This window comes from Siniperca chuatsi, linkage group LG16 (genome assembly GCF_020085105.1).
Source record: "Siniperca chuatsi isolate FFG_IHB_CAS linkage group LG16, ASM2008510v1, whole genome shotgun sequence".
Taxonomy (NCBI): domain Eukaryota; kingdom Metazoa; phylum Chordata; class Actinopteri; order Centrarchiformes; family Sinipercidae; genus Siniperca; species Siniperca chuatsi.
Genome location: NC_058057.1, coordinates 18,221,715 through 18,238,325, shown reverse-complemented (window position 1 = coordinate 18,238,325; position 16,611 = coordinate 18,221,715). Strand labels below are relative to the sequence as shown.

At 39.3% G+C, this 16,611-nt stretch overlaps 1 protein-coding gene across 1 annotated transcript; it reads right to left on the bottom strand.

The window, feature by feature from the left end:
- Nucleotides 1-4,272: 4,272 nt before the first annotated feature.
- On the bottom strand, nucleotides 4,273-8,420 carry LOC122863430 (melanocortin-2 receptor accessory protein 2A-like). Its single transcript, XM_044169930.1, is given in 4 exon segments — nucleotides 4,273-5,343; nucleotides 5,345-5,776; nucleotides 6,460-6,559; nucleotides 7,806-8,420. Coding segments are annotated over 4 exon segments (699 nt in total). The 5' UTR covers nucleotides 7,924-8,420; the 3' UTR covers nucleotides 4,273-5,294.
- Nucleotides 8,421-16,611: the final 8,191 nt, after the last annotated feature.

Sequence of the window (16,611 nt, the reverse complement as noted above, 5' to 3'; positions counted from 1 at the left end):
AGTTGGTAATGAGGGCTGAGGTACATGTGGAATCTGCCCTGGCCAGGTAACACACCCCGAGGCTTTGAGCACCATGACACAGCAGGCAGCTCTGGCGGTTTATTGTGAAACTATGCCTGGGGTACATACAGAGTACAGGTGCAGACTGTGGTTTTTGGCTTTTAGGATTTTTCCAGGTAGAGTGTATGTAGTACAGTCCGCAGACTCCATTTCTCTATTATTTAAGGCTCTGCATAAAGAGTCACAGGTGGTTTTGTATCAAATTATAGTGTTGATAAAATAATGGGTCATGCATTCTCTAACATGTGTTACTTTATCCTCATTTTGCAGGGGACCTTTAAGAATCACCTGCATTACATTTATTTAACCCCCTTTTTTAACCAATGATAAAGGTTATTCTTACGCCCCAAAACCATTTATTCACACACATACAGTGTGCACGCTGAACATGCATGACATACATCACATTGACAAACACATGCAAATACATTCTCTCTGCCTGTGCATCTCTTTCTCTGTGTTGTTTCCATGACTTATTAATGCGCTACTGAAGCTGAAACCTGTCTCATTCTCCACCTGATGAAAAATTTACACATTGCCTTTATTTTCTCATAGCAAAACGCATGAGGGAAAAACAATAGGTTGATCAGGCTTATCCCCAGCGATATCTGTTGGTACAACTTTTACTTTAAGAGAGAGAAAATTGCTCTGGCTTTTTTAGATTTTATGCATTTCCAGTATAACAGTTGGTGTGCTCAACTGTGCCAGTGTTTGGAGGCAACATATGAAAATTATGCCACTTTTCATAATTATTACTCAGAGGAGTGGAAGTTTTACTGGTCTGGAGCTAATTAAACAAGCAGTTGGTGAAAAAAGACAGGCATGTTTTTAAAAAAAATGAACAAAAGCACCATTCAATGTCACTTCACCTCTGTTGAATCCACTAATTGACCTGGATTGTAAGGATTAGCTTGTTATACACAGACAATGCAAATGTGTGGGGGATGAGTCACACATTCTGTTTTACTGAGTAATTTCTACTCCACTTCCCGACTCCAATTATAATATGCAGTGTAATAAGATGTTATATACTTTTTTGAGGCATTGTTTTTACAGTATGTGACAAGAATCGCTTTCAGCTCTGCCCTGTGTCACACATACATGCTTACCTCCTGGCAGCTGCTCACTTCAAGCGGTCTCCTTTTGTTACACTGAGCAGCTCTGCTGGAGGTGTGTGTAAACAGCTGCTTTGTTGTTGTTGAGTTACTTAGTCTCTGTATCCACTCAGATTGGCAGATGGCCCAAATCCCTCTACTACATGCTGCTAAACACTTGGCTACAATGCAGAAAGAGAAAGAGAGATGAAGAGAGTTTGAGCCTTGTATATATGGGTTGGTGCTAACTCACGCCTTTCACCACCACTGATGAGTTACCAGAGAAGAAGTATGCTCTAATTCTTGGACAACACACAACCAGCAGTTATCTTGGTTGTTTAGGTAAACCTTAGCCAAGATAGTTGGCTCTTAAACAGGTATGCCTGAAAAAGCAATTTCTTGACTTTGAATGAAGATTTATTAAATTTGCCTGAGTCATATAACTGACATTTGAGTAGATAATTAACAGCTCATGCAGGATCAGAGCTTAGTGATACCTCAGTGAGTTAGTCTGTGGGCGCTGTTGAAAAGGCATTCATCTTCAGTGGTTATCCTTGAAACAGGGTGGAATGTTGTTGTATATCATTGCTCTTGCTCATATCATGCGCTTGAATGCCCTAAATGCTGTGTGTCTTGTTTTCTTGCAACCAAATATGTAATTACCATTTGACTGACATTGTATTTTTAACACCCACCTGAGTTCAGAGAATTTTCTGTATCAACAAAATGCCAATGTTTTCCCTCCTTCCTCTTCCGCCCCTCCCTCTCAGTCGCTCCCCCACTGCCGCTTGTTTGTTGAAGCTCCATTGCAACTCACCAACTGTCAACTACAATGCCTACAGAGACCGCCTTGGGGCGTTTAGGAGAAAGAGCAAATGGCAGACTTGCTGATTGGAATGGATATAACTCCATTGCCCCACCCACTGGTTGTTGATGCTCTCTACACCCTTGGAGGCCAGCCCCCACAATCAAAAGTAGAATTGGAAAAGATTATTCAGAGCTCCACTGTTGAGGCATGTGGAGCCTGAAGTCGACAGCAAGTCGTTCCTGCATGTTTTATACCAAATGCACATAGGGAGTTGGATAGACTGGGTGTGAATACATTTATATAAGGCCACATTAAAGGAGAGACATAGATTACTGACATTCACACACACTGGAGTTTGCAAACGAGTTGGACAGATGGAGATGTACATGCAGCTTTCTCTATAATTTGTTTTACATGCAAATGGCCTGTCAGCTTTGTTGTCTTTAGGGTTGCACAGTGGACACAGTTTGATTGAACACCCCCTCATTCAGAAGATAGAAGAATGTGATTCACTGCTGCAACCCTCCAACGCCAAGCCATCACCACAGCAACTACCTCCACTGATGTGTAATTGGTTTTATTCTGAAATTCTGCCAGCCAGAAATGAGGGAATGACATGGTGAAAACTGTTAACGTACCCTTTCTGCAGTGTTACCCCCAGGTCTCCTCTCAGGTCACACGTGTCTTTCAGTTTGTTTGAGGGTAACATACCAACCAGAAGAGGAAATCCTGCAGAAACGTTTTAGTCAGAAAGCCTACTTGTTTATGAATCTTAGCATTAGTTAATGTTTACATTACATAACGTCAGAGATTCACCTGTTGTCTTCCCACACAGCTCCTGACTGTCTGAACTCTGCTGCCCCTAATTTAGAGCTAACTCTCAGAAGCTGCTTTTTTATCCTTCACTGGTGTCAGGAGTGGGACTGAACAACACTTCTAAGAATTACCTACTCCATTGAGCTGGTAAAGTGGCTGTTTAACGATTAACGACACTTGTAACCACTTTCTCTGCTCAGTGACAAAGGAATATATGCAGTAATATTTGTGCTGTATGGTATTCTGCATTTAGTAAGACGAAAGAAAGAAAAGGGGGAGAAGGACGGAAAGTTTGGATGGCTTGTTTAATACCATGTGAGTTTTATAACTGATCTCTAACACTATTCCCCATGACCGCTGCCATGATATTTCATTGGTCAGAAAATATTTAATTGCTGCTCATGCAAAAATGTGCTAATTCACTAAAATAATTAAAGAATAACATTTCCCTGCTGGTGAGCTTGGTACAGAAATTGTTGCCTGCAAATGGTTCTATGGAACTAACTAATTACATTTATTCAGCCCAGTCCCAATTGCCTGCCTTTTAACGAACATGAGATATGTCAGCAGAGGATAGTGGACTGAATGTTTGAACATTTATTTTACCTGGCATGTCGGGAAAATAATTAATGGGCTGTTTGTCAAAATATGAAAGACTGATTTGGTGGAGTCAGTGTCGCGTTAATGTTGATTGACTCTCTGGCATTCCCAGCACATCCTTCCATCAGCTAAATATATGTAGCTCAGGCATTTGCTGATAAGAGACAATAATAGCTAGCAATGTTCTTTTGCATAATAATCACCTGATATGGCTCAAAGTTATTTAATTAGTTTTAATTTGATTCCTACATGAATAAAGACACAGACAGGAGATCAGCGCTGCTCAGCACCGGTGTTTGTTATGACTGAGCTATTCTGCCAAATCTCCACCAAACATTGAAGATATTACTAACACATTTTAAGGGCAATTCCAAACTTAAGTCCAGTATTTGCTCTTCTTTAATCTCCACCAACTGAGGGAAATATGTTGCTCTTTATTTGCTATGTGCTCCACTATGTTGACCAGCTTGTCACTAATTTCGTCTGTGTGTGTCATTAGGTGCTGGGCAGGTAGTGTGCAGAGAGTTTATCAGAGATTTCTCGCTGGAAACAGCCACTTGTTGCAGTTGGAAATGGCATTGAGAGTGGTGAGAGTGAACCAAACCAGTAAATTTACAGGGCATAAAAACCAAAAACTAAAAGACACTCAAACGTTTTGTAAAGCTGAGGGGAACTGCAGAGTTGGGTAATAATTATCTGTGGGTTTGTCACTACGAGCGACAGCTTTCAAATTACAAATTTGATCTATTGTTAAATAAAAATGTTGATTAGAGCAGCTTTGAGGTCTTTTTTATTGTTATTACCTCTGGTTAAGCTTGATGAAATCGTAAATCTGAGTGTGATCTTATTTCAAAACCATTGTGCAATGTTAAGAAATGCCACACCACACCAGTGTTGAGTTGAATTCCAAAACCACTTAGGCTTTATTTGGACAATCAAAATAATTTCTAATCTAAGAGAACTCTGTCTACAAAAGTATTATATCACATTGTCATCCAAGGTCTCAGGTTAGCGACCCTGTAAAAGAACAAACAATGATATGTTTGATTGCGTGCTTCTAATTACACAGTCAGTTCTAATTACACGGGAGCGGCGGATGGCCGCCCACCATTGAGTCTGGTTCTGTCCAAGGTTTCTGCTTCTTAAAGGAAGTTTTTCCTTGACACTGTCGCCAAATGCTTGCTCATGGTGGGATTTATAGGGTCTCTGTAATTAATATTATAAAGAGTACGGTCTAGACCTGCTCTATAGGAAAAGTGCAATGAGATAACTTCTGTTATGAATTGGCGGTATATGAATAAAATTGAATTGAATAGACCCGTTACACTTCGCCTTTTCTAATAGAGGGCATTTAATTTGAGAACAAAAGTAATTTAATTCCATGCTTTTAATCTTGTTGGTAGACCAACTGGCATTTGTGTCCTCTTGGATAAATATAAGCCATTGTCCAGAATTGTACAAGAAAACGATACAGCAATAATAGCTAAATTAATTGTACAAAGCATCTCTCCCTAGTGACTCCACTGCCTTTCTCATTTTCCTGTGTGGAAAGCCATCTAGTCCAGGTACAGTACAGCCGCATCCAATTTAGAAGTGCCTAGTACTCCAAGTAAAAGGTTCCATTTGTGAGGCAATCTTCAGGAAGAAATCTTCTTATCATATCATCTTATAACTGTGAGTTGCACTTATATGGAATATGGAATTGTCGACCATCTTTTGTGCTCTCTTGTTTGTTGATCCACAATTTATGCTTTTTGAAAAGGCTCGCAAGCAGAGACGCTTTATAGGAAAAAGATAGGTGTGTGGCAGGTGAGTATATTTACCCCTGTCAGGTCACAAATGGCCCTGTGAAAGGATAGCAAATAATTGTATGATACCACTATGTCCATGCCTGTGATCTCTTTGTAGAAACAGACTTAGTGGATGTCACAGTGAGCATCGTGAGAGAGAGACTGGCGCTCCAGACGGTTCATACAGCAGATCATCCTCTCCAAGTGTTGAACTGTGCTCCAAGTTCACAAAGTTAGGGATGTTGAAGTGGGAAAAGAAGGCACTTTCTCTGTCTGTCTTACTCTCTTCTATTAGTCCCTTGAGAGGTTGGTGTCCCCCAGCTTCCTCAACATCCTCTTCCATCTCGTCCATCCCTGAGGAGCTGATACCTCTGGGCCGGTTGCCGGTCCCCTGCTGGGCTCGGGCCACGGTGTGCTTTCCAACTATCCTATCATCTGTTTTTTGCTTCCCCTGGGCCTGATCCTCCTCGTTGATGTAGAAATGGAAATATGAGCGGGACTCCGCTAACAACGGACGAGAGAAGGCATTGTCATTTTCGTTCTGCGGACCGTTGATGTCTACCAGACAGCTCCCTGTTCGATGGCGCTTTTCAGCAGAGTCTAGGTTTCTGTTAAGAAATAAAGATCCAGAGTGAGATTGCAGGAGGAAAAGGCTTTGAAAATATCAAGGGCTTTTATTGTCATTTTTGTCCTAAATGGACCTGTAGCTGAACACTTATTTAATGTCTTGTTTTTCTCTTTTTCACTATTTTTGTGTCTGTGTCTGGAAATTAAAACTAAAAATCCTCCCAGCACCCCTTCCTCAAAAGAAGAATGGGGGTAAATGACATACAACCAGCCAATAAATGACCTCTTTCCTCTTGGCTTAACCTCAGAGACGAATTCAGTCTGACCTTATATAAGTGATTTCTCTCCAGTTCCCACTGCTGATCTTCACTTAAGATGGCAATGAGCCTTTGGTCATATGAAGCCTGCCTCCAAGTCAAAGATCAGCTTCACAAAAGCACATTAACACCATGCATCTGAGAATAACCAGTGGTTACCCAAATTAAAATGCCTTACAACTCAATCTGTCAGAATAGCAAAAGCATCCATGAAACTCGTTACAGTCCTTTCTCTCTATGCCTTTGCACACATCATGAGTTCACCCTCTGACATGAAAGCTGCCCCATGCAGCTCTGAGATGAAAGTGCTGCATTACTTGAGCTTTCCTTGGTGCTGAAATGTTCCCCCCAGGACCAGTTGTGAAAGTGAAAGGAAAGATTAGGCTGTAGCCTGCTATAATACTCACTCTTGGTGTGGTGCTCCTGTCTTCGTGAGCAGTGTGAGAACAAAGAACATGAAAATGACAAACACAGCAAGTCCGACCCAGAAGCCGATGACGATGGAGTCTGAAATGTCAGAGAAGTCAGAATCAGAGCAAAATCCCCAATTACTCAATTAAAGTGAGCGTTCAGTATTTCTAAAATTTGTTTACAGCAGCCTATTTGTCTGTATGTTTGCTGATTGTAATTTTTTGTCTTGTTAAGTGGCTTGTTTATTACTATTGGAGTATAAAACGCCAGTACAGGTGCTGCATGAATTATTGCTGCCAGATAATTTGTTTATTGAGAGGCGGGTAGCGTGTCACCCTTCAGCTGAAGCAATAAAGATAATGCAAGGAGTGAAACGTGCAGGGAGTAATGCAGTTGGGAGGGGTAATCCCCTTCGGGGCTTTAACCCCTAATTAATCATTTGTGCCGGTTTATTATTATCATTATTATTATTATTTGTTGTCTGCTGTTTCGGCTCAAATTCCTGTGAGCTGGAATGAGCTAGAAACACGAAACTTGCCCCAAAAACTGGAAATGAAGTGCATGTGCTTCCACACAAATCTGAGCCCAATCGGCCACATGGGGGCGCTGTAATTAAGGCCCAAAAATGCAATTTTGAGCAGGCCACGCCCCTCACACCGTAAGTCCGAATGACTTGAAATTTCTCTTACAAGTCCAGCTCAATGTGCTCTACAAAAAGGCCTCTTGGACCACTAAAGTCCACCTAACTAGATTTTTTTTTTTTATTTGAACATTTTTGACATCTCCTAAACCATAGGTATGATTGGTACCATATTTTTTGGTGGATCATCATTGGACGAATCTCATCAAAAGCTGTATAAAGCTTGTTGATATCTTATTTAGTTTTCAAGATATTGATCAATGAACTTCAAAGGGGCGTGGCTCAGCACATACATACACCAAAGTCAACAACTGTTGGACCAATCATCACAAAACTTCCAGGATATGTCCACATCAGAACCTGAAACATGCCCTGAAAGTTTCCTTCAAATCGACGCTACAAGGGCAAAAACAAATGTGCGTAGCATTGCAGGAATCAGACTGTGAATAAGAAATTGTTTGTTTTTTTCATTCTATTTGTGAAAATGCAAAAAAGGGAGATTCCACTGCTTTTGTCACGTCTAGGCCACATCTGACCGGGTCCAGATCAACAGCTTTAAACTTCTAACGGTCTGCGTTGGCTTGAACACAAACACACTCGCGTGCACTGAAAGGTATATGTACGCACGTACATACACTGCACAAAGTAAAAGGCAGTAAAAGCAATGAAAGATTTTAATGTATACAGTTGTATTCAGCTTACATCTGTGCGCTTTGAGTCCCTCAAAAGACACGGGCTCCTCGTCGTCATAATATTCATACTGCCACACGTAGTCACTGCGACGTGCGCTGGTTTGGCTCCGGTTGTGGAAGTCTGACATTTCAAGCCGATCTTACGTACCTAGAAAACATAGAGCAAATGACATCAATCCAGCAAGGACCCTATATAAATGGATTACCTCACTATAGCCATAAAGTTTACAAACCACACTCTCCGGGTATGTGAAACCTCTCTGTGATGTTGAAAACAAGTCTACAGCCTGTGAATTAGGGAATTTCGCAAACAACTCCTTGGATGTTATGTCCGTCTTCCGGAATTTAACAACGTGCCAAAAAGCTGATAACGAACAGGGAAATCCATCGCTTAACCGTCACAGAAAAACTCCATCCATCCAAGTCCTGTAAGCGGAGCAGCAGCCTTTTTGCGAGCGGCTCATTGCGCATCACCGTTATCCAACACTCGCTCCCCGGGATGCTGAGATCACACTGCAAAAAAAATTAAATAAATAAATAAAAAATAGCTCATCTTAACCATTCACTGAGCCTGGTGTTGGGGGCTGAGATCCTGGTTTCCTCGAATACATGACGAGATGTTTGCAGCTGAATATTCTTGCGGAAGGTCCATTTGTACTGAAACCATGTATAACACGTTTGTACACACCACAGATTGTACAAACTATCAGCTGATAAGAATTTAAGACCTATGGCTAAATTTGTAGCAGGGTGGGCTTGGGTATGTGAGATGTAAATATCAATATACTGTAAGTGCCTGTAACATATTCACACACAAGACAATCTGAAAAAATTCATAAAAATGCACATTTTGAAAAGTCATTTAGTCTAAGGATGTATTGTAAAAAAAAGTCAGACCTTTTCCCATTGCAGTTTCGCGAATTTTCTACAATCAGCATCTTGAAACATAACAGACTAAGGAGCTCAACCCTCCCACTTTTACCTCTGCGCTCAAATCCATACTAAATAATAATTAATTATGCATGATTACATTTTACAATAAGGTGACACATCATCATCACAATCATCTTTCATAAAATGTTAAAATAACATACTATTGAACTGCTGCCCATATCAGTTTTGAGCAATCAATGGCAACATCTCAGTTAGGCTTTTGGGTTTAGTTATAAGTTTTGTGAAAACCTCCAAGTACAGTTTTGTAATTAGCCACCCACAAAGTCTCTTGATGGAGTGCATATCTAAATGGCCTCACTATTTGCCATTTAAGTGGAGAGAGGGGTTGCTGAATGGATGTAAACAAAGCAACCATGACTAATGATTTTGAAATTACTTGCACTGAGGATGTGTCTGCTTGAGGCTGGAAATGCTTATTAAAACACCACATCACTAAATGCTCTCTTCTCATCCTTTGATAAATCGTCATTCAAGCGACAGGTTTCATTATGAGTCCTGCATTACTTTATTTTTTTAAGCAGAGCCATTCATTCACTGATGCTGCACCAAAAATTTTTTTCCACATCATAAACATTACATTCACCAGAATGATTGTAAATACATAAAATAGCCTACATTAAAATCTTGGTGCTATTAGTGTCCTTTGTATACTTCCCTGTATTGGAATGATCTCAGCATAGACCTAGAATGTGAGTAATAGTTTTCTTTTGTAAATTTGCTGGTTCTGTGTCAGTATCCCTGGTCAAAGCCTATCACATGTCTGGACACTTCAGCTGCAAGGCGTCTCATTTTTGGCAGAGTTGGTATTGTTTTTGGCCTTCACCACAGGATGTTGATTAAGCTATATTTGGCAACATCCATGTAGTTTTAAACACAGTCCTCTTCCAGACCCTTTAAATGAACAGACAGACAAAGCTATTGCCAGACAGGATGTTGATTTTGGACGATTCTCCAAAACCCGGGGTTTACTTTCCGCTTTGCTACATACTGTATACTGAACGTTGGCACTGGCTATAAATCCTGACTTGTTGAATTGTCAGATATATACATAATTCACAGGGATGCTGGTTCTCTGAGAATATTTGTCAAGTTATCGCATCAAAATCATTTGTTTTCAATGAATTACACACAGCTATGAATCAGACAGTGTGCCCCATACCTCAGTAAAATCACCATGAGTGATCCTATACTTTTTATCTCCAGATGACATCATTGCCTCTTTCTAGTCCCTCTGCTGCTCAGGTGAAGCAGAGACTACAGCAAATATTGCCCTTGAGACCCAGACCTTCACAAAAGAGAAAAATCCATGTTGTCAGATGATAAATCACAAATGTCACATAAAAGCAAAAAATATTACGTACAGTTACTTGTCTGCATTCATTTTATTAAAAGCTGGAAGGGGTGGAAAGGCTACATCAAAGCTTGCTATTTACAGTATTATATCATTTTCATCAGCAGATCAATAATGCATATTTCAGTGAAAGCAACCAGTTTCTCAAAGCTGTCCCACTGGGTTTGCTTTGCTTTGTTGTTCTTTAGCCACCATGGTCATGGTGAGATGATATGCTGTGTTGTTTTCACAGTGAATGTTGCAAGGGCTTTGATCAAAAGAAATGTGTCCAATGGTACCTGGCAGCTAAATGGTTAAAGTACTTGTTAGTGAGGAGTGAAAACTCTTTGTATCACCAACATATCTTATAATTGCCAAATGCAATTAGAATACCATGCACCTAGCCTTCTGTATTTAATAACTGAAATAACTATTCCTTATCAGTAACATGTCAGCTCTTCATCTACAGTGGGTCTCCAGTCAGAGGGATAGCGTTAGATATGCTGTGCTGTTAGATATGCTGTGCTGTGTGAAGCAAGGAGTCTCGATTCTGGAATAGAATAAATGCTATTACATTAGTAGATAATAGTTATGTCACCAGCAACACTAAAATGGACATATATCAGCACAAAACCTCCATAAGCCATACTAGCTCAGCTTAGCATTAGAATGCTAAATTAGCACGTTAGCATTAGTGTGCACTTGGGGGCAGCGAAAACTTTGTGAACACAGCATTGTTATATCATCACCTTTTAAGGTGATATGGCGAACTTGTTAACAAACAGTTTCATATTTACACGTGCAGCAGTTATGGAGCAACATTATCATTCATTTGGAGTCGTGTTTCTGGCCACCTGATGAATGTAAATCCAATATTCACTCTTTTTTTAGCTCTGTTTTTGGTCTCTACCAAGGGTAGGGAAATTTTTTAGCTTCTAAATGCTCCACTATGTTCACCAGCTATAGTTGCTAAACTGTGTCTGCCTGCTGTTCGGTGCTGAACAGGTAGTGTACAGTTTTTAGAGCTTTGTGAATCAAAACAGTAAAGTTGTGGCCGTACGGCTAAACAATGAGGTGCAACTCACTATAAAGCTCCGTAAAGCCGAGGGGAGCTGCAGATTCAGGTGACAATTCTCTGTAAGTTCATCACTACAAGCAACCCGTTTCACATTGTCACACTGTCATACTATTATTGTAAAAACATTTATTATAGCATCAAATTATGCTCAATAATGTTCAATAATGTTTAATAAAAGTATTTCCTGTGTCTTTTAAAGTTATGTTTTTGTTGCTTTACCCAAGGTGTTCTGTTATTAATTTTTCCACACTATGGACAGTAACGTTTCTAACTACTATTTACAGTTGGAGTTTATATCTCATTTAAAAATGGCAATGGCAAAAATTCAAAATTTCATCTTTATTTGACATTGTAAAACACTGTGTTACATATTATGCTCCAATATTATTCTCTGTCTGGTTTTACAGCCTAGAGCAAGGCCATGTTCTTTAAACTCTCCATGCACTGTAGTTCTACTAATTTTACTTCAAAGTAGGCTGCTACACTTGTGGAATATTTTGTGTATATTGTGCCAATATACATTGAAGCCTCTGACTTGAAACCCATTGTAATGGTCATCCCCTATCATCAGGATATGATGTTTAGCATATATTTGAGCTTAGATGTAAGGTGAGACTCAAGCCTCTTTCAAAGAGCCTGCAGACCTCACCACTGGGTGCTGCACTCTCTGACTCACCACTGCAGGTGCTGTAGGTAGGAAACATGTTATGATTGAGATTCAGCACTATTAAACATCACATTGACTGGTTAAACTCAGAAGATTCTTCACCACAAATCAAGACACAAAAATGCAATGACAGATGCAAGAAACAAAGAGTGAAGGTTGCATTTTTGTATAAGCAAGAGAATACTTGCTAGTTTCTACATTTTATCAACACTCTGCTTCACACTCATTCATCAATACACTGTGTATGTCCAATAGTGCTGTGGACCAGTACATTTTTCCAGTGTTGCTTCCCCTTCCTTCATTTGCCCAGTAACATTCTGGTCACAAATCTGCTTTATAGCTTTAAAGCTTCTACCACCCACCACTCTGACTGCTTTGAATCTGTCCATTTGTGAATTGGGGATAGAAACATTCAAGACTTCAGAATAGATTATATGAAATATTCATAGGTTCTGCATCAGCATTGTTGCTACGTGCAATGCATAATTCTGATGTTGCTGAGATAAATACATAATTTCCTCACTGACATTGAAGTCTTATCCTCGACTGCTCAAGATCAAGCCTGGCAACTGAGCTCTCTTTATTTGTCTCTTGTCCCATTATGTCTTTTACTTTTGTCTTTCTCCCAAAAAAAAAAAACATTCAGTATTGCAAATGTGTCTGGTACTGGGTTAATTCTCAGTTTCAACCTCCGCAGAACAAGTTTTTTCAATCTCCACAAGCTTGAATTCACTAAGCCTGGGATACTGATGCTTCCCTATTGCACAGCACACACTTAAATGCTCACTTTTCATTCAGCAGGCACTATTTCCCTTCTTTTGCTCTGCAACATCAACTTTGAAGACTCTCTCTTTCCTCTTTGTCATCTAAATTGACTCCCACAAGTGGTATTTTTCAGTGCTTCAGCTCTGACGTTGTATATGTTGGCAGTATAAACCCTAAACCCTGCTGCATACTGAGAAGTCGCAGAAGTTAATCTCAGTGCAGAACGGAAGGAAAAGACAGGGCACTGTCATCTTGACCCTTGCTCAGGGATTTAAGTCTTTGCTCTCTGTTGTAGAGGGTCAGTGACTGGAATGAAGATGAGGAAAGAAACAAATAAAAAACAAGAGTAAAATAAAGGCAATGTAAATCAATGAATTATGAATAAATCAATGACAGATGGAGGATACCAGGAGAGAATGTTATTAAGATGATTCTAAATTCAATAATACATTCATTAATAAAATTACAACTACCGTAAATAAACAGATGATATTATGGTATGCACAACTTACCATTATGTTGTAAGTGCTGTGATACTGTAGATTCATATTCCACATATCCATATTCCAACTAAAAGCCATGTAAGCATAGCTATATAAAATACAGTCTCCCTCTCTTATTGTGGTATATTATGTTATCCTCAGATTTATTGATTTATTGTGTCATGCTTTGTGGTTTGCAATTGAATTTACAGATTTTTTTTCTGTTTTTCTCATATTTTTCTCTGAACCCTGTCTGCTTACAGTGTACTTTACCCCTGTCAGATGGTTTCCAAGGGAACACTCTGGACTTCAATTAAACTGGGATCTGGATCAGTCTGACCTTCTGCATAGCCATTCTCAAAACATAACTCAAAGTTCATTGAAACCCATATAAACGCACATAAACATGCCCTGTGATCCTTACTCATGAGTCCATCATGACACGATCAACTGAAACTTTGCATCTGAGTTCCATCTTAAATGATGATATACCATAAGACTATTGAATTAATATTTAAATCCTCAATTGAGGTTGAGGATTTAAATACCAAATAGGTTTGATTAAACTACCGCTGAACACCTGATGGATGAGCGATGCACTATTTTTTCTACAGCTCAAATGTTATTAAGCCCTGTGCCTTGGATGGTCATTGATCATTTGCTATTCTGTAAGGATAATTCAAACAGAAAATGTCCTCTTCAGAATTGTTACACCCCGTCTAGGGCGGTAGGAGTGCAACACTGAACACTAATTGCAATTAAAGAGAAATCATTTATTACAACAAAATGTGAAATTGTGACAATAAACTGAAGCAATGAAATTCAGAGTGAACCAAGGCCAAAACAACAAACAAAAGAATCCATCTCCTCAAAAAGTGCGGACTAACCCAAGGTGAAACAAACAAACAAACAAAAAGACATTTTTCACTAAACCTAACTCCCTAGGATAAAGTAAAACAGGAGAAAATGATGCAAACGAAAATGGCAACTCACCCCTGGAACTTCAGTGCTTTTTACAAAATTTGGGTTATTCTCTTTACAGAATTTACACAGATACTTACAGCTAACCAACTAGGACACATAACAATATCTCACAGCTCTAACACACAAAGCAACTACCAAAGGTTTGCTTTGTCTGTCACACAAAACACAAAAAAATAGACACAGGTTAAGAAAGGGCCAGGACCGTAACAAGAATGCAAATACTAAACGAAACCTACACAGCGTCTCACAATCCATATTGTAAAAGGGAACTGCCACCTTTACAGCCTCCTTGGTAAAGTCACTTGTGCCCTTCTTACCCTGCAGTTATGGACTAATAGGTAGAGCTTGACAATGACACGGCCAGGTTCAAGGCTATTTGAAATAATATGTCCCATAGTCTCTGGGTTCTTGCAAAGCTCTTTTGATCCTCAGATTTGTTCAGATTTTTTTTGATGTAAAATGAATAACCTTCAGACAGAGCCGATAAAATCAAGGCATCCCTGAGTCTGTTCAGTCCCAATAGGCATCAGTTTAGAGAGTGTGAGTTTTTTTCGCTTCAAGTGGAAAACAGTGAGTATAGATTTAAAGTTCTATAAAGAAATTCTTGCTTCTTTTCAGATGTGTATGACTGTTGAGACTGCTCCCCCAGTAAATTCTCTAAGTTCTGTTAAATAAGAGCAAAATTGGTCTTCATAAAAAAGAAGGAATTCTCCATTTAGAACCGGGAGAAACTTCGTCACTACCCAACTTCTGCTTGTTTAGGGAAACTGTTGGAGTGTGAATGCAGGGAGGAGAAGAGCACAAACATCTCAACCTCTCTGCACCTCTCAATCAGTGTAACGGTCCCTAGAATACTAACAACATACAGTGTGTCTGAAGCATTTTCACTCAGATTTGGAGGATGTTACATGCAACATGTTCTTCCTTCTATACAGATTGTTGTCAAAGGAATTGATTTTCTTTGAAATTCATCTTGCAGATAAACAACAGGTATCTTATATCTAGCATATTTTCCTTTCAGTGTCACAAAGTACAACGGTAATGTGAGTGCTTCAAATTATAGCTTCTCAGTTAAAAGATGGCGGCTGAAGCATTGACACCGTTTGATATATGTGAAGAGAATATTTCTTTGATTTCTGGCAAGGAATTAATAAACATTTGCATGACATTGGTGGTGTGTTTGAATAGACCTACTACCTTACAGTCAAACATTGTGGATGGTTTCTATATCAGAGATTTTCAAAGGATTGGTTTTGGCGTACTTCACAGCAATAGCTGGGTGAGCTCTGCAAACAAACAAACACACTTATACATCTTGGTAATTATACCAATTGATAATTTGGATGGACGGTTACTAAAGGTTTTTTCGAATATAATGTCATTGCCAATATGTCATATTTTCAACTTGAGTCTAGAGGAGGGGTTATTCCCCCCAGATTTGGAAATCTGTTGTTGTAAAAAGTTGTACCTCTTCCAAAAAATAAACGGGAGAGTTTTTCAGCTGCAAATATCAGACCCATTAGTATTCTTCCAGTGTTGAGCAAGCTAATGGGAAAAGTTGATCTTGAACAGATACTACACAATTTTTCCCTTTATGAATTAAACTCTGATTTCCGGCATTCCTATAAGGCAGATCACTCCGAGTGCACAGCACTGACAGAGATGACTGAGAAATGTCCTCAATCTTATATTGACAAAAAAATGATGGTTGGAACTGTATTACTTGACTTTAGTGCAGCATTTGATATTGTATCATAGGTTATTATTGACGTAACTAACTGCATATGGGTTTAGTCCCTAAATGCTTACAGTGCGGTGTGCCCCAGGGGAGTTGCCTTGGGCCGCTACTCTTTTCAATATTTACAAATAACTTGACTTATATTTTGGACAAGTGCAGTGTTACTCTATTTGCAGATGATACAGCTATACATATTTATATTTTGCATCAACCAATGTAACTAATTCAATCTGGACTGTAACTATTACTTGACTGGATATGTGAGAAAAGTATTATGTTCAGGGCCAGACATGGCATTAATAATGATAACAAGCTGTGCCTATCACACAAAGGCTCAGATATTGAACAGGTTCAAAAAGCAAATTTGCCTGGTGTCACACTTGATGGGCAGCTATCATGGGAGAAACATATTAAAAATATTGTTAAGAGGGTGCAGCCAAAAAAGATCTGTCTAAGCTCCAAATAGCTCAGTATAAGGCTGCAGGGCTTGTATTGCCCTTTCTGTTGGGTGTGAGGCAGAGTACAGAGAGAGTGCATGCCAGTCTCTCATGGCTCATAGAGAGTTTGACATGCAATCTAATGACTTTCTTTAGGAACATCTGTTAAAGTAAACAACCAAATTGTCTGTACTCACAAATAAATTATGTGAGAGACCAACATAGTCACACTACCAGGTGGGCTACTAGGGGTTATCTAGTTAAACAAAAACCCAGAACAGATGCTGTGTGTAATGTATAGAGCTATCACAATGTGGAACAAGCTACCAACTATGATCATTGATCAACCCAGTAAGGCAAATTTTAAAAGCCTACTAAAAA